Source organism: Bos taurus, chromosome 7 (genome assembly GCF_002263795.3).
Source record: "Bos taurus isolate L1 Dominette 01449 registration number 42190680 breed Hereford chromosome 7, ARS-UCD2.0, whole genome shotgun sequence".
Classification (NCBI taxonomy): Eukaryota; Metazoa; Chordata; class Mammalia; order Artiodactyla; family Bovidae; genus Bos; species Bos taurus.
The window spans coordinates 13,406,427-13,425,931 of NC_037334.1; the positions used below are offsets into that span (position 1 = coordinate 13,406,427).

The 19,505-nt window shown below is 41.5% G+C and overlaps 1 protein-coding gene and 1 pseudogene across 1 annotated transcript; both read right to left on the reverse strand.

Moving 5' to 3' along the window:
• Positions 1 to 383: 383 nt before the first annotated feature.
• OR1M1 (olfactory receptor family 1 subfamily M member 1) lies at positions 384 to 1,325 on the reverse strand. Its single transcript, NM_001389917.1, has one exon. The coding sequence runs from the start codon at positions 1,323 to 1,325 to the stop codon at positions 384 to 386; it is 942 nt and encodes a 313-aa protein (NP_001376846.1).
• OR1M10P (olfactory receptor family 1 subfamily M member 10, pseudogene) lies at positions 16,748 to 17,661 on the reverse strand (annotated as a pseudogene).

A 19,505-nucleotide genomic window follows, 5' to 3' on the forward strand; every position in this document is an offset into this window, starting at 1 on the left:
TCCCCTGGAGAAGGAAATGGCAATCCACTCCAGTATTCTTGCCTGGGAAACCCCATTGACAGAGAAGCCTATCGGGCTACAGTCCACAGAGTCATGAAAGAGTTGGACATTACTGAGCAACAACACACCAAAGTAGATTCTGAACCAGAATGAATCCAATCTGCTAGAACTAGACTGATCCTTGTAGAAATACAGCATGAGACATGCCCCCAAAGGACACTTGGTGGTCCCAATAATTGAGAAAATAGTTACAGGGTTATCTTGAGCTTCTGCAATTCAAAATTTACAGTGGTACTCTCCCAACCCATGCAATTCCAGATTTTTGCCCAAGGACCCAGCTGTTTACATCATAACTCCGTGGAAACTTCCAGGTGTCCTGGTGGTCAGGAGGATGAGGTGATTTTTCTGTTGACCAGCTTCATCAGGGCCCCCTTCAGGTCTCTGTTCCTCAGGCTGTAGATAAAGGGGTTCAGCATGGGGGTGACGGCAGTGTACATCACAGCAGAGGCTTTCTCCTTCACGGCTGTGCGGACAGATGAAGGACACAGATAGACCCCAATGGTGGTCCCGTAGAAGAGTACAACCACGGAGAGGTGGGAGCTGCAGGTGGAAAAGGTTTTCTTCCTGCCTCCGGCAGAGGGCACCTTTACGATGGCCACAATGATGTGAGCATATGAGGCCAGAATGCAGATGAAAGGTGTGGCTATGATCATCCCTGCCACAATGAGCACAAAAATCTTGTTCACAGAGGTGTCAGTGCACGAAAGTCTGAGGAGCGGGGTGAGGTCACAGAAGTAGTGAGGCAACTCAATATTGCCACAGAAAACCAGACGGGCCATCAGGAGGATGTGGGTGAGGGAGATGAAGCCGGAAAACACCCACGGGCCTCCAACCAGCAGGACACAGAGGCGTGGGCTCATGATACTGGTATAGTGTAAGGGGTGACATATAGCCACAAACCTATCATAAGCCATCACGGCTATTAAGACACTGTCCATGATGCCAAAGAAATGGAAGAAGTACATTTGTGTCAGGCAGCAGGAATAAGAGATGGACTTGCTCTTGATTTGGATGCTCACCAGCATCTTGGGGACAGTGTCACTGGCCAGGCAGAAATCAACCAAGGAGAGATTGGCCAAGAAGAAATACATGGGGGTGTGGAGGTGGGAGTCTGTGCTGATGGCCAGGATGATCAACAGGTTCCCCACTACGGTGACCACATACATGCAGAGAAACAGAGCAAAGAGGAGAGTCTCCTGTTCTGGCTTTTCTGAAAGTCCCAGGCGGATAAACTCAGAGGAGCTGGTTTGGTTGTCTGTTTCCATGGATATGATTCCTCTGGAACTATTGAAAGGGTGAAGTTACATGAATACTATTGAGATGATTCTGAAAGATTCGAAGAGATTACCTTCAATTTCCATGCATGAGTGTGTTCAGTCATGTATGACTCTTTGCAAGCCTCACCAGGTTCCTCTGTCCATGAGATTTCCCAGGCAAGAATACTGGAGTGGGTTGCCATTTCCTCCTCCAGGGATCCACCCTAAATTTCCAATCTGGACTAATTTTGTCAACTTGAACCACTGATGTAGTGTTTACATCTCTTATGTCAAGCTTTGGCTCAAGGTTGCTCCCTTGAATATCCCTGACTCATACAAAGACTGACAGTAAACCATGCGTGAACTCTGGCTGGGGAAACTACTAAAGGGTTTACTTCATGACACAACAAACTAAATCCAGAAAAAAGCATTATCTGAGAAGCAATGATCAGCCAAGAAATTGGTAGTAATGTAGAAAAAATCTGAACAAAGCATTGTTTTAAAATAGTAATAATACAGGCTTCCCTGGTAGCTCAGCTTGTAAAGAATCCATCTGCGATACATGAGACCCCAGTGCAATTCCTGGATGGGGAGGATCCCCTGGAGAAGGGATAGGCTACCCACTCCAGCATTCATAGGCTTTCCTGGTGGCTCAGATGGTAAAGAATCCTCTGCGATGCTGGAGACCTGGGTTCGATCCCTGGGTTAGGAAGATCCCCTGGAGGAGGGTGTGGCAACCCACTCCAGTATTCTTGCCTGGAGAATCCCCATAAATAAAGGAGCCTGTCTGGCTACAGTCCATGGGGTCGCAAAGAATAGGACACGACTGAGAGACTGAGCGCACACACAGCTTGTACCTGTGCTGTGCTCAGCTGTGTCCAACTCTTTCAGACCCCATGGATTGTAGCCAGCCAGGCTCCTCTGTCCATGGACTTCCCAGGCAAGAATACTGGAGTGGGTTGCCATTTTCTCCTCCAGGGGATCTTTCCAACCCAGGGGTCGAACTTGCATATCTTGCGTCTCCTGCATTGCAGGTGGATTCTTTACCAGGTGAGTCATTGGAAAAGCCCATGCATGTAAATAATGGGGATTGAAATACTATGAGACCTGGGATTTGTTTATCATAAAATAATATGAGACAAAATGGGGAATTAAAATTGTTGTAATGTTTTTGTGTTGAGTTGCAGGAAAATAGAAACAGTGAACATTTTGGACTTTCTACAAAAATACGCATGATTAAAGTTTAGGTGTAACTACTTAAATAATGGGTATAGAATATATAACTTTAAAATTATAGTAGGGATATGACAGGCTTGCCTGGTGGCTCAGCAATAAAGAATCCACCTGCCAATGCAGAAGATGAGGGTTGGATCCTTGGGTGGGACCCCAACTCTGATAAAACAAAAAATAACCTTCTTGGTAGAAGTCTCATGGTTTTCAGAATTGATTTCCAGACTTACAACTCCAGACTCCTAACTCCCAGACTTGAATTTCTGCCTGCCAACTCAATTTTTCTACCAGGATAATCTGCACAAATGTAGTGTTTCTCAGAAGGTAAAGAATCTGCCTACAATGCAGAAGACCTGGGTTCCATCCCTGGGTGGGAAAGATACCCTGGAAAAGGAAATGGCAACCCACTCCAATAGTCTTGCCTGGGAAAATCCCATGGACAGAGGAACCTGGCTGGCTACAGTCCATGGGGTCACAAAGAGTTGGACACCACTGAGCAACTAACACTCACTCAGTGTAGAAAGATGGAAGCACTGAGATAATTGGATTCAGACAGACCAGGATTCAAATTCTGGTTCCATTACTTAGTGACTATTAACCTCTCTTGGTGGCTCAGTGGTAAAGAATCTACCTGCCAGTTCAGGAGACACGTGTTCAAAGCCTGGGTTGGGAAGATCCCCTGGAGAAGGAAATGGCAACCCACTCCTGTATGCTTGCCTGGGAAATCCCATAGGGTCGCAAAGAGTCAAACAAGACTGAGCCACTAATGCTAACCCCCTCCCCACCCCCCCGCCCCCAGCCTCTCTAAACTTCATTTTCTGTATCTTTATCCTTAATAATACCCACCTGGATTTTCTTAGAAGCTGAAGTGATGTAGCCCATGGAAGGTGACTGGAACAGTGCCCAACAATATAGTATGATCTCAGCCAACATTTGGCAGCATCATCTCAGGTTTAAGGAAGAGCTGTGAAAAGAGAAATACCTGGGTGTGATTCATGGGCTCACCGCTTACTAGCTAGGTGATCTTTATTTATTTTTATTTTTTAAAATTGGAGCATAATTGCTTTACAGTGTTGTGCTAGTTTCTGCTGTACAACCATGTAAATCAGCTATAAGTATACATATATCCCCTCCCTCTTGAGTCTCCCTCCTACCCGCCTCCCTCCCACCCCTCTAGGTCCTCACAGAGCACTAAACCGAGCTCCCTGTTCTATACAGCAGCTTCCCACTTGGCTAGGCGATCTTAAGTGAGTTACCTAACCACTAAAATCTCACTTTCTTGGTCAAAAGGGGATGAGAATAATGATGTATAGATAATAGGCTTGCTTTGAGGATTAAATGAGATGTTGGTATAAAATTTTCTACACAGTATCTGACAGAGAATAATATAATTATAAAAGCGGTGGTTTTCCTTTCTCTTTCTTCCTGGCAGACCAAGTTTATCATGCAAATAACAAAGTCTGTTTCTTTTCTGGTGACCTTATTTCCGTGAATAAAATCATCATCACTTCAGACACCTGTGATTGAAACTTTGACTTTTCCTCCCTTGTTACTTCCACTGCCAAAGCCAATCTGTCAGTGAGTTGCTACATCTACAAGCTGAACTGTCTATTCTTACAGTCGTCTTTCCATCTACCTCCTCCCATCAAGGCTCTTCTTAGTTCTGGTTGTCGAGTATTAGTCTTGAATTAGTCCTCATGCATCCTTTCTGTCTCCTTCAAACCATCATGAAATCACTGACGGAATAATCTTCCTGATAAGTCAGAAAGAAAGAAACAAATATCATATATTAACACATACATGCTGAATCTGGAAAAATGGTTTACAGATGAATCTATTTGCAAAGCAGTAAGATTTTTATTTTATTTACACACTCACTGTCTTTTTTTCCCCCATAAACAATTATTGGTGGCTGCATTATGCCAGGATTTGGAGTGAGTAGTGCAGACAAAGACACAAATAGACACAAACCTTGTCTTCCAGACACTCTAAAGCAGGAACTGTGTGCCTTTGTTCATTTTTTAAAAATTTATTTTTAATTGGAGGATAATTGATTTACAATGTTATGTTGATTTCTGCCATATGACAGCCTGAATCAGCCATTAAGTGTACATATTTTCCTTCCCTCTTGACCTCCCTCCCACTCCCCACACCATCCCAGCCCTCTAGGTCATCACAGAGCACGCTCCCTGTGCTATACAGCAGCTTCCCACTAACTATTTTACATACGGTAATGTATATGTTTCAACACTATGCTCTCAGTTTGTCCCACCCTCTCCTTTCCCCGCTATGTCCACAGATCTGTTCTCTATGCCCGTGTCTCTATTCCTGCTCTGTAAATAGATTTCTTTGTTCATTTTTGTAGCCAACGTCTTACCTGGATATAAAAGATATACACGCCATCTTCAATCAATGCATAAATAAATAATGATCCTCTTTTTTTATTGTCTCCTACAGTACCAGGCACTGTTCTACATTCTTTGTCAATTAGCTACTCAGAACAACGCAATGTTGGTAGGTCTGTTTCACACATAAGGAAATGGAGATGCAAGGAGATTAATAAAATCAAGTGGGGTTTCACAGAAAGTGAGTGGCGAACTAAGCCACGCAGTCTAAATATGGAGCCTGTACTCTTAAAAAAATTTATTTATTTATTTGGCTGCCTCAAGCCTTAATTGCAGTACTTGGAATTTTTGTTGCATCATATGGGATCTTTTGCTGAAGTGCGTGGACTCTCTAGTTGCCTCTCAGACTTAGTTGCTCCAAGGCATGTGGGATCTTACTGACCAGGAATCAAGGGATCAACCAGGGATCAAACCCAAGCTTCCGGCATTGCAAGGCAGATTCTTTATCACTGGACCATCAGGGATGTCTCTAGAGCCTGTACTCTTAATCCCTTTAATTTAAAAAATCAAGAGTGAATTAGTGAATTTACAGTTGAATGAAGGAAACAAACTCAAGAAGCATTTATCAACTTATGCTGAAATGGGCAAATTATCCTGAGAATTGCAAGACTGCTTAGTATATGCAACTCCAAGGGCTTCAGAGACTCAGTGATGGAAAGAACTCAAACCTTCACCTACAAAAGTTTGGTGGGAACTCCTTTGTTCTTTGAGATACTCAAGCGAGCTTTGGAAATATCTGGTTCGGGTACTAAGAACCGTACTGAAAGTCACGGGCTTTGGAAAGGGCTTGGTGGCATCACATTTGGACTAAGTTGAACTAGGTAGCCAAGTGTGGTTATTGGATTCTGGGCTGGAAACTGTGTGTTGAATGGAGCCAAGTAGACTCTCCCAGTTCTCTGAGAACATAGCAGCTCTAATACCTGCTGGCATTCTCTCCAAGTTCTCTCTCTCTTTCTCCTCCTCCCTCCCTCTTTTTTGTCCCCAGATCCACTTACAGGGCTATCTTTCCTCTTCTTGACCTTATCACAGGGGCATGAGGCAAACATGGTTCCATTCCCTCCCTGCTGATGGACAATAAAGATGTTGGCTCTGCTTCCAGGAAAGGACAAAATGATGAAGTTAGATCAGAACAGAAAGATGTTCATAAAGGCAAAGGTATGCAGCCTCCTGGCCCAAAGAAGGAAAGCTGGAGTGGAGGATAAATTGTAGGAACGGAGGGAATATTTACGGTTTCTGGGCCAATAATAAGTCAATTCCCAAGGCTCCTTGTTAGATAAATTGTTCAAATTCACCTCTGTTCCCTGAATAGTTTGACTTCCTTGGGGGGCTGGAACATGGCAGTAAAAAGGTTGTATTGAGTATACTAGGTCTTCAGGAGGCAACTTGGAGCAAGTTGTGTTTCCCAACTTGCTCTGCACCCTGTCCTCAGGGAACAAATTTTCCTAGTCTCCCAGACTCTGTCTCCCCAAGGCCCAGGGCTTCTCATAGAGGAAGTTTCCATTTTTCTTTGAAGTCAGTCTTCCTCATCACTCTAAGAATCAAAAACAGGGCTTTCCTGGTGGCTCAGTGGTAAAGAATCCACCTGCCAATGCAGGAGACACCGGTCTTCCTGGTCTGGAAAGATCCCACATGCCGCGGAGCAACTAAGCCTGTGAGCCACAACTATTGAGGTTGTGCTCTAGAGCCCAGGAGCCGCAGCTACTGAAGCCTGCATGCCCTACAGCTTGTGCTCCACAATAAGAGAAGCAATGAGAAGCCTGCACACCACAATAGAGAGTAGCCCCTGCTTGCCACAACTAGACAAGAGCCCGCACAGCAATGAAGACTCAGCACAGCCAAAAATGAAAATAGCTCACTAAATAAAGGAGTTTCCCTGTAGCTCAGTCAGTAAAGAATCTGCCTGCAATGCCGGAGACCTGGGTTCGATGCCTGGGTCAGGAAGATCCCCTGGAGAAGGAAATGGCAACGCACTCCAGTATTTCTGCCTGGGGAGTCCCATGGACAGAGGAGCCTGGCAGGCTACAGTTCATGGGGTTGCAAAGAGTCAGACACTACTGAGTGACTAAACCTAAATAAAAATTTTAAAAAATCTTAAAAACATTTTATTTAAAACAATCAAGCAAAAAGTCTCTGTATATCCACGCAGTGATGTAATACACAGATACAAGGCTGCTTCCAACACCGCTTAACCTCAAGAGGGAAACTCTGTAAAGACACCATTTCTCCCTTCCAGTTCTGCCAATGGAGGAAGCAGAATTTAACTTGATGGGCATACATAGAAAGGAGTTGACTGAATGGGTCTGCAGAAAGATCTTCGATCTGAATATTGGTCCCAAGATAGTATCAGTAGGTGTTTCTCTCTTCGCATTTTTAGGAATTCAGATTCATGAAATCTTTGTCAGATTTTTGGGTCTTGTGTCTACTTAATAAACATCCATAAAACTGACTGGTACATTAAGTGCCAGTTTAAAAAAGCCTTTTGTTATAGAAATAACCAATTGCAGACAAAAGTAGATTCAGTTCAGTTCAGTTCAGTCGCTTAGTCGTGTTCAACTCTTTGCGACCATAGCACTAAAAGATGATGTGAAAGTGCTACACTCAATATGTCAGCAAATATGGAAAACTCACCAGTGGCCACAGGACTGGAAAAGGTCAGTTTTCATTCCAATCCCAAAGAAAGGCAATGCCAAAGAATGCTCAAACTACTACATAATTGTACTCATCTCACATGCTAGTAAAGTAATGCTCAAAATTCTCCAAGCCAGGCTTCAGCAGTATGTGAACCATGAACTTCCAGATGTTTAAGCTGGTTTTAGAAAAGGCAGAGGAACCAGAGATCAAATTGCCAACATCCGCTGGATCATGGAAAAAGCAAGAGAGTTCCAGAAAAAGATCTAATTCTGCTTTATTGACTATTCTAAAGCCTTTGACTGTGTGGATCACAATAAACTGTGGAAAATTCTGAAAGAGATGGGAATATCAGACAACCTGACCTGCCTCTTGAGAAACCTGTATGCAGGTCAGGAAGCAACAGTTAGAACTGGACATGGAACAACAGACTGATTCCAAATAGGAAAAGGAGTACATCGAGGCTGTATATTGTCACCCTGCTTATTTAACTTCTATGCAGAGTACATCATGAGAAACGCTGGGCTGGAAGAAGCACAAGCTGGAATCAAGATTGCCGGGAGAAATATCAATAACCTCATATATGCAGATGACACCACCCTTATGGCAGAAAGTGAAGAGGAACTAAAGAGCTTCTTGATGAAAGTGAAAGAGGAGAGTGAAAAAGTTGGCTTAAAGCTCAACATTCAGAAAACTAAGATCATGGTATCCAGTCCCATCACTTCATGGCAAATAGATGGGGAAACAGTGGAAACAGAGGCTGACTATTTTTTGGGGCTCCAAAATCACTGCAAATGGTGATTGCAGCCATGAAATTAAAAGACGTTTACTCCTTGGAAGGAAAGTTATGACCAACCTAGACAGCATATTAAAAAGCAGAGACATTATTTTGCCAACAAAGGTCTGTCTAGTCAAGGCTATGGTTTTTCCAGTAGTCATGTATGGATGTGAGAGTTGGACTATAAAGAAAGCTGAGTGCAGAAGAATTGATGCTTTTGAACTGTGGTGTTGGAAAAGACTCTTGAGAGTCCCTTGGACTGCAAGGAGATCCAAGTAGTCCATCCTAAAGGAAATCAGTCCTGGGTGTTCATTGGAAGGACTGAAGTTGAAGCTGAAACTCCAATACTTTGGCCACCTGATTTGAAGAGCTGACTCATTTGAAAAGACCCTAATGCTGGGAAAGATTGAGGGCAGGGAGACAAGGGGATGACAGAGGATGAGACGGTTGGATGGCATCACCAACTCAATGGACATGAGTTTGGGTAAACTCTGGGAGCTGGTGATGGACAAGGAGGCCTGGTGTGTTGCGGTTCAGGGGGTTGCCAAGAGTCAGACATGACAGAGCGCCTGAACTCTGAAGGTTGAGTTATATGATATTGTCAATACTCTAATTTTTGACAAAGAAAACTCTCAGTTTTTAACATGACTTGGCTTTATGTAATGAAAGCCATGTATTCATCACACAGGTTCAGTGATTACCAATTAGAGTCTTGTTTCATCTGTATTCTATCTACTTTGACCTCTTCTCCAGGATTATTTCAGAGCAGATTTTATATATCAGATGATTTCAGTACAACTCTAAAAAGACAAGTTCTTTTTAAAAGCATAAGCATAATCCCATTAGTGTACTTTAAAGTATTAATAATAATTATATTATCAAATTATAATTTTATTAAAATATAAAATATCCAATTAATACTCAAATTAACCGAATTGCCTCATGATTTTTTAATAATTTTCTCACATTAGAATCCAAATAATATCCCTATATTCCAATTGGTTGATAGCTGCTTAAAGTCCTTTCTAACCTATAGGATTTTTTTTTTGTTTCCCCTCTTGTATGTGATTCTTGGAATTTATTTGATGAAGAAATGGTCTGGATTTTGCTGATTGCATTTGTGTGTTATTGTTTCAAATATGCTTCTTGTAAGTTATAATTATAAATTGATGTGTAGATCTAGATACTTGATCAAGTCCTGGGTTCATTTTTTGGGGAAAGGATACTTTATAGTGATGTTGTGGAGTGTCCTGAGGAGGTACATACTTTTTTTTTTCAGCTTTATTGACACATAATTGACTAATAAAATTGTAATATGTTTAAGTACACAAAGTGAGACTTCTTCACTTTGGTTCTTCACAGTGGTTAAGACAGCGTGCTTCCAATGAAGGGGGCATGGGTTCGATTCCTGCTTAGGGAACTAAGATCCCATATGTCATGCAGTGTGGCCAAAAATAAATAAACAAGTAAAATAAGAATGAAAAGTTTGAATTAAAAAAAATACAGGAAGCAATAATTTTATATGCACATACATTGTGAAGGGCTTTCCTAGTAGCTCGGCTGGTAAAGAATCCACCTGCAATGCAGGAGACCTGGGTTCCATGCCATCCTCTGGAGGAGGGCATGGTAACCCACTCCAGTATTCTTGTCTGGAGAGTCCCCGTGGACAGAGGAACCTGGTGGTCTACAGTCTATGAGTGGTCAAAGAGTCTGTCATGACTGAAGACTAAGCACAGCATAGCACTGCACATTGTGAAAGGATTTCCACTACCAAGTTAATTAACATACCCATCACCTCACATATCCCCCCACCCTTTTCTTAGATTCTAAATGTAAATTATACCATGAAGTAGTTTTTTTTTTTTTCTCATTTCATTTAGCATAATGCCTTCCAGGTGCATTTTTTTTGGGTCACAAATGGTAGGATTTCCTTCTTTTACAAGACTAAATAATGTTCAATTGGACATATATACACCACATTTTCTTTATCTTTTCATCTGTCTATGGGCACTCTTTTCATACCTTGACTATTGCAAATAATGCTGCAATAAACATGAAAATACTGAAATTTCCTTGAGATGGTTTCATTTCCTTTGGATGTATTCTCAGAAGTGGAATTTATGTATTATATGTTAGGTCTACTTTTCATCCTGAATTAGGGTCTGTGCTGGACTTTCATTGTAAAGAATCTGCCTGCAAGGCGGGAGACCTGGGTTTGATTCCTGGGTTGGGAAGATCCCCTGGAGAAGGAAATGGCAACCTACTCCAGTAGTCTTGTCTGGAGAATCCCATGGACAGAGGAGGCTGGTGGGCTATGGTCTATGGGGTCGTAAGAGTTAGACATGACTTAGCAACTAAACCACCACACCACCAGGGTGTGTGTTACATCTAATGATTGACATCATCGTTTTTTAAATACAAATTTATTTATTTTAATTGGAGGCTAATTACTTTACAATATTGTATTGGTTTTGCCATTCTTCAACATGAATGTGCCCTGGGTATCCATGTGTTCCCTATCCTGAACCCCCCTCCCACCTGTCTCCCCGTACCATCCCTCTGGGTCATCCCAGTGCACCAGCCCCAAGCATCCTGTATCCCGCATCAAACCTGGACTGACGTCATCTTTATACAAGGAAGGAGGGGTAGGTTTGAGACACACAGACACACAGAGAAGGGTCATGTGAAGATAAACAGATTTAGGATTTATATAGCCCCAAGCTGAGGAACACCAAGGGTTTCCTGCTGCACTACTATTTTTCATAGCACCCGAAATTTTACATTTCCGCCAATAAAAGTTATTTTTTTCTCTTTGTGTGTTCTGTTTGGTTGTTTTCGTCTGTTTGTTTTTATAACAGCCATCCTAATGGGTGTGAAATTTCATTGGGGTTGATTTGCATTTCATGTGGAGTGCCTTTTCACATGCTTACTGGTTATTTGTACATTCTCTTTGGAGAAATGTCTATTTAAGTCCTTGCCCCATCTTTAATTGAGTGTTTAGCTTGTTATTGTTGTTGACATGTAGGAATTCTTTATGTGTTCTAGATATTAATTCCTTAGTAGATCTATGGTTTACAAATGTCTTCTCCTATTCCATGAGCTGTCTTTTTATTTTGTTCATAGGGCCCTTTGACATTCAGAAGCTTTAAATTTTGTTAAAAATTTTTATTGGAGTATAGTTGGTTTACAATATCATGTAAGTTTCAAGTATACAGCAAAGTGAATCTTATATGTATGCATATATCCACTCCTTTTTTCATTCTTTTACCATGAAGGTCCTTACAGAGTACAGTTCCCTGTGTGATAGGTCCTTATTAGCTGTCTATTTTATATATAGTAGTGTATATATATCAATCCAAATCTTCCAGTTTATTCCCTGCCACTTATGCCCTGGTAACCATAAGTTTGATTTCTATATCTGTAACTTTATTTCTGTTTTGTGAATAAATTCATTTGTACCTTTTTTCCCCCCAAGATTTCACATATAAGCCATATCATACGATATTTGTCTTTATTTGTCTGACTGACTTCACTAGGTACTGCAATCTCTACATCCATCCATGTTGCCGCAAATGACATTATTTCATTCTTTTTTATGACTGAGTAAAATTCCATTGTATATCATTGTATATATACCACAACTTCTTTAGTCCTCTGTTGAAGGACATTTAGGTTGACACCAGGGTCAATCTATTCTTAGTATATGGAAATGGAACTGATTTTCATGTACTGCTCTTATATCCTTCATGAACTGTATAGTTTTGCTGAATTTGTAAGTTCTAATAGGTTTTTTTGTGTGGCATCTTCAGGGTTTTTCACCTATAAGATTATGTCATCTATGAACAAACATCATTTTACTTTTTTCTTTCCCAATTTGGATGCCTTTAATTTCTTTTTCTTGTCTAATTGCTCTTTGTAAGAGTTCTAGTGCTATAGTGAAAGAAGTAGTAAAATCAGGCATTTTTGTTTTTTTCCTTACATTAGAGGAAAAGCTTTTGGTCTTTCATCATTGAGTATGGCAGGACTGATGCTGAAGCTGAAGGTCCTATACTTTGGCCACCTGATGTGAAGACCCAACTCATTGGAAAAGATCATGATACCGGGAAAGATTGAGGGCAGGAGGAGACAGGGGCAACAAAAAGTGAGATGGTTGGATGGCATCACTGTCTCAATGGACAAGAGTTTGAGCAAACTTAGGGAGATAGTGAAGGATAGGGAAGCCTGGCATGCTGCAGTCTACGGAGTCCAAAGAGTCGGACATGACTTAGTGACTGAACATTAAGGATGGGGTGGAGGTGGAGGGGGTCAGGATTGGGGACACATGTACACCCATGGCTGATTCATGTGAATGTATGGCAAAAACCACTACAATATTGTAAAGTAATTAGCCTCCAATCAAAATAAATGAATTAATTTACAAGAAAAAAGAAAAAAAGAACAACAATCCCACTCATGACACCTTGATTACAGTCTATAAGAGAGCTTAAAGCAAAGTCATACTTGGTCCACAGAAATTATGAAATAATAAATGTGTATTATTTTAGCTGAACTACATGGTGTACTTACAACACTTGCAGAATTTATCTAAGATTGAGAAAGGAAAGAAAAACTTAAATGAGAAGTACATAGAGGGACTTCCCTGGTGGCCCAGTGGTTAAGAATCCGCCTTCCAATGTAGGACTTATGGGTTCGATCCCTTGTCCAGGAGCTAAGATCCCACATGCCTTGCAGCCAAAAATAAAAATGTGAAACAGAAGCAATATTGAAACAAATTCAATAAAGACTTCAAAAATGGTCCACATCAAGAAAACATCTAAAAAAGAAAAGAAAAAAAAGACACGGACAACTCCTAATCCAAACTTGTTTCTGACTGCATATTTAGCTTCCTTCATCTAGCATGCTGTCCTTGCATTATGGCTTTCATGTCCTTCTCACTATCAGTGGTTAATTAAATTTTTTTTTTAATTGTTATTTCCCCTGCTGCTGCTGCTGCTGCTGCTGCTGCTGTGTGTGCTCAGCCAAGTCTGACTTTTTGTGACCCATGGACTACTGTAGCCCACCAGGCTCCTCTGTCCATGGAATTTTCCAGATAAGAATACTGGAGTGGGTTGCCATTTCCTACTCCAAGCGATCTTTCTGTCCCAGGGATTGAATCCAAGTCTCTCTTCTCCTACATCGGCAGGCAGATTCTTTACCACTAGTGCCACCTGTGAAGATTGTTTGGGCTAGTAATGGTTGTTTTGTTTAATTTTATTTTTTTAAAGAAACATCAGTAAACTCTGTTTTGTTTTTAATGTTCAGAGCTTGGAATTTTATCCCATGTATACATTCATGATAATTGAAGGAAAGAGTACTATTTTAACATTTCTGGCCTCTAAAAGTCATTGCCCTACAATTAGGAGAAAAGAGTTGATAAGCTCTCATGCTGTCTTTTTGTAGACATGGGGAAAAACCTTTACTTTCTCTTGTTTAATGCTTTGTGCCCACTGCTAAGAAAAATAGCCATCATGGAATAGATATTTGGTAAATGTTTGTTGAATGAATGAATGAAGCATATATTGGGGTCAACAAATGATTGAAGTTGATATCAGAATGACGAACAAGACAAATCTCTCCCAGAGCTCTGATTTTTATTTATTAACAGGCAGAAAATATTCTGGAAATCTTAGGTTTTTATTGGCTGATGGAACATCTCCTTCCATAGAGAAAAGGGTGGTTAAATCAGTGCTTTACCTCAAGTTGTATCTATCTGTATCAGAGAGAGAAATATTCATAAAGATTCTATGAGTCCCCATATTGTGATCATTTTTCCTTTTTTTAAAAAAAGGTATTTTTTTAAAAATGTGGACCATTTTTTAATGTTTTTATTGAATTTGTTACAATATTGCTTCAGTTTTATGTTTTGGTGTTTTGGCCATGAGGCATGTGGGATCTCAGTTCTCTGACCAAGGATTGAACCCACATCTCCTGCATTAGAAGGCGAAGTCCCAACCATCTGACTGCTGGGGAAGTCCCTGTAGTCACTTTCAAAGTCACTGGCAATTCAAACCCTCTCCCAGCCAACATGGTAGAATGGTAATTCCTATTCATGTGGCAAGAAAATGGAGGGGAGTTAGGAAGAAAGAGTGCTGTGGTTCAACTTTTACCTGTGTTGTTTGTGTGTGTTTGTGTGTGTGTTATTCTAAAAGGGCATGGCCAGGGACTTCTCTGGTGGGCCAGTAGCAAAGACTCTATGCTCTCTCTGAAGGGGGTCTGGGTTTGATCCCTGCTTGGGGAACTAGATCCCACATGCCCCAACTAAGACCCAGCACAGTCAAATAAATACATAAATATTAAAAAAATAAAGAAAAAGGCATGGTAAGATCCATGAGTGCCCCATGGGCAAACTTTAGCGTTTTTAAATTTTGGATTTTATCCATTAGAATATTACCCACCAAGTGCATTTTCACTTTTCTCACATGTACCCTTACTAAGAGAGTACTAAGATGGGACTGCAGCAGGTCTGTTGATTCAACTGATACATTCTAATTTAATTTTCATGAAAGGAAAATACAGAGGCAAACTAGATGTAGGATTCTTTAAAGCCATTCTACTAAGGATGACATCAGATTCTTAGCACCTTTTGAAAACTTCTGACCTCTGCAAAGTCACTGTCTGCTTTACTTTAGTTGTAACGCTCCATATACATAATAGGATTACTCTCTAATAAAGTGAGACTTAATGCTTTCATAGGAGATTTAGAGTGACTAGATGAGACATAGAAAAGAAACAAAGCGTAGTATTAGGCACAAGATAAACTCATAATGAGTAGCTCTCATTTCTGGTTTGGGCTTCTCTGGTAACTCAGCTGGTAAAGAATCTGCCTGCAATGCAGGAGACCTGGGTTCAGTCCCTGGGTTGGGAAGATCCCCTGGAGCAGTGCATGGCAACCCATTCCAGTATTTTTGCCTGGAGAATCCCCTTCCCTGGACAGAGGAACCTGGCGGGTTACAGTCCATGGGGTTGCAAAGAGTCAGACGGGACTGAGCAACTAAGCAAAGCACAGCTCATTTCTGGTACAAGCAGTGTTTCCACTTGGATACATTCCACAGGCATATATGGCAATTGAAGCATGCCAAAGCTTCCCTCTGGTTTAGAGATTTATGATTCAGTTGACTGGTATTTTGCTCTTTGTCTATGAGATATACACCAAAAAATAGTATTTCCTCATTTCCTTAGGGCATGGTCTGAATCTCTTTCTCCCTTGTGTCTTGCACAACTTTTATCCAGCACAAGCCTTCATGCTCCCCATGAAGACAGGATAGGAGTGGGAGGAAGGGGGCTGTACAACTCATCCCCATGCTCCCCGACTTTAGTCCTTGGAAGTCAAGTTAACTGGCTGGTTCTTTGGATTGGTCTTTGGACTGGTTCTTTAGGTTGATCCTAAAGCCCTCAGTACCTGGCACCTCCCACATCATTCAGCGTAACTGGACTTTTAACTTCACAAATGCATGCTTCACTCTTTCTCTTGCTTTCTTACCTTTCCACAAGTTGTTTTGTCTTTCTGAGACGTTCTTTCTCCTCATTTTGCCTGATCAACATATTCTCATCCTTTGGGTTTTTGGATCACCTCTCCTGGAAGACTTCCCCTAAATCTCCCTCAGACTCTGTTGTATGTTCCTATTGGATTCTATCCTTCGTCTCATGTTTATATTCCATCCTACTACAACTAAGTGTACAATATACTCTCCCACACTCAGCTGTAAACTCCAGACTATTGGGATCTTATCTCTCCTGCTCATATTTCCATGAGCAGCATTTACATCCAGCCCAGAATATGTACTTAATAAATATTTGTTGAGTGTTCAATGGTTTCAAAACCAGGGTAAACCCAAGCTGGTAGGGCTACGCTGATCTTCTGGGTGATAGCATGAGGTTTACCTAAAAAACACCCTTTTTGGCTTCAGTATTGGAGAAAATGGGCTTCCCTGGTGGCTCAGTGGTTAAGAATCTGCCTGCAATGCAGGAGATGCAGGAGATGCAGGTTTGATCCCTGGGTAGGGAAGATCCCCTGGAGAAGGAACTGGCAACCCACTCCAATATTCTTGACAGAAAAATCCCACAGAGGGAGGAGCCTGGTGGGCTACAGTCCATGTTGTCACAAAGAGTCAGATGCCACTGAGTGCGTGCACGTGCACTCACACACACACACACACACACACACACTTGAGAAAATAGTTATAGGACCCTCCTGATGTTCCCTTTTAAACTTCTGCAATTCAAAATTCAGAATGGCTGCACTTCCAACTCTTGTAATTCCATACACTTGTCCAGGACCCTAGATTTTGAGGTCCTGCCCCTAGGAAGCTCCCAGATGACCTTGTGGTCATGAAGATGAGATGATTTTTTTTTCTCATGAGATTCCTTAAGGCCCTCTTTAGGTCTCTGTTCCTCAAGCTGTAGATAAAGGGCTTCAGCATGGGGGTGAGGGCAGCGTACATCACACCAGAGGCTTTCTCCTTCATGGCTGTGTAGACATATGAAGGACACAGACCCCAAAGGTAGTCATATAAAGGAGGGCAACCACAGAGAGGTGGGAGCTACAGGTGGAAAAGGTTTTCCTCCTGCCTTCTGCAGAGGGCAACTTCATGATAGCCACAATAATTTAAACGTAGGCAGCCAGAATGCAAATGAAAGGCATGGCTATGACCATCCCTATCACAATGAGCACAAAAATCTTGTTCACAGAGGTGTCAGTGCACGAAAGTCTGAAGAGCAGGGTGAGGTCACAGAAGTAGTGAGGCAACTCAGTATTGCCACAGAAAACCAGATGGGCCATCAGCAGGATGTGGGTGAGGGAGATGAAGCCAGAAAATACCCACGGGCCTCCAACCAGCAGGACACAGAGGCGTGGGCTCATGATACTGGTATAGTGTAAGGGGTGACATATAGCCATGAACCTATCATAAGCCATCACAGCTATTAAGACACTGTCCATGATGCCAAAGAAATGGAAGAAGTAAATTTGTGTCAGGCAGCAGGAATAAGAGATGGACTTGCTCTTGATTTGGATGCTCACCAGCATCTTGGGGACAGTGTCAGTGGCCAAGCAGAAATCAACCAAGGAGAGATTGGCCAAGAAGAAATACATGGGGGTGTGGAGGTGGAAGTCTGTGCTGATGGCCAGGATAATCAACAGGTTCCCCACTACAGTGACCACATACATGCAGAGAAACAGAGCAAAGAGGAGAGTCTCCTGTTCTGGCTTTTCTGAAAGTCCCAGGAGGATAAACTCAGAGGAGTTGGTTTGGTTGTCTGGTTCCATGGGTATGATTCTTCTGGAAGTATTGAAAAGGGAAAGTTACCTGAATGCTAGGACAATTATTCTGGCAGATTAAATAATTTTATTCCAAGTGTATTCAGTCAGTTCAATTGCTCAGTTGTGTCTGACTCTTTGAGACCCCATGTACTGCAGCACACTAGGCTTCCCTGTCCATCACCAATTCCTGGAGCTTACTCAAACTCATATCCATTGAGTCGGTGATGCCATCCAACCATCTCATCCTCTGTTGTCCCCGTCTCCTCCCACCTTCAATCTTTTCCAGCATCAGGGTCTTTTCCAATGAGTTAGTTCTTTGAATCAAGTGGCCAAAGTATTGGAGTTTCAGCTTCAGCATTAGTCCCTCCAATGAATAGTCAGGACTTACTTCCTTTAGATGGACTGGTTGGATCTTCTTGGAGTCCAAGGGACTCTCAAGAGTCTTCTCCAATACCACAGTTTAAAAATATCAATTCTTCAACATTCAGCTTTCTTTATAGGCTAACTCTCACATCCATACATGACTACTGGAAAAACCATAGCTTTGACTAGACAGACTTTGTTGGCAAAGTAATGTATCTTGCTTTTTAATATGCTGTCTAGATTGGTCATAGCATTTCTTTTGAGGAGCAAGCATCTTTTAATTTTATGGCTGCAGTCACCATCTGCAGTGATTTTGGAGCCCCCCAAAATAAAGTCTGCCACTGTTTCCACTGGTTCCCTATCTATTTGCCATGAAGTGATGGGACCAGATGCTATAATCTTAATTTTCTGAATGTTGAGTTTTAAGCCAACTTTTTCACTCTCCTCTTTCACTTTCATCAAGAGGCTCTTTAGTTCCTCTTCACTTTCTGCCATAAGGGTGGTGTCATCTGCATATCTGAGGTTATTGATATTTCTTCTGGCAACCTTGATTCCAGCTTGTGCTTCAATCAGCCCAGTGTTTCTCAAGATGTACTCTGCATATAAGTTAAATAAGCAGGGTGACAATATACAGCCTTGACGTACTCCTTTTCCTATTTGGAATCAGTCTGTTGTTCCATGCCCAGTTCTAACTGTTGCTTCCTGACCTGCATACAGGTTTCTCAAGAGGCAGGTCAGGTGGTCTGGTATTCCCATCTCTTTCAGAATTTTCCACAGTTTGTTGTGATCCACATAGTCAAAGGCTTTGGCATAGTCAATAAAGCAGAAATAGATGTTTTTCTGGAACTTTCTTGCTATTTTGATGATCCAACAGATGTTGGCAATTTGATCTTTGGATCCTTTGCCTTTTCTAAAACCAGCTTGAACACCTGGAAGTTCATGGTTCATGTACTGTTGAAACCTGGCTTGGAGAATTTTAAGCATTACTTTACTAGCGTGTGAGATGAATGCAATTGTGCGGTAGTTTGAACAGTCTTTGGTATTTCCTTTCTTTGTGATTGGAATGAAAACTGACCTTTACTATTTCCTTAATAGTATATACACAAACAGAACCAATGTTAAATAGGCCATACATAAAATTAGCCCTTAGTGTGTGCATTTGTAGGGTACATTCACCATAGTACCACATGTACATATACAGGTAATATATATCTACCCGTATATGGAAACTACATTTTTGAGCTTAAATGTAGTATCAATTAGGAGAGGGGTAAAGCAGTGCCTTTAAATATAGATTTAAAAAAAAGAACTATAATACAATAACAATAAAAAATATGTTGAGGTAGGGTACTTGAAATTAATGTGAGCCAAGAAATGTTCAGGGAGAAGGTCAGTGTAAAGAATTATTCACAGCAAAAAGTTTTTCACTTCTGAGCCTTGCTCCTCAAGAATCTGAACTGCCCTGTGATCACATGAGAGTAAAAGAA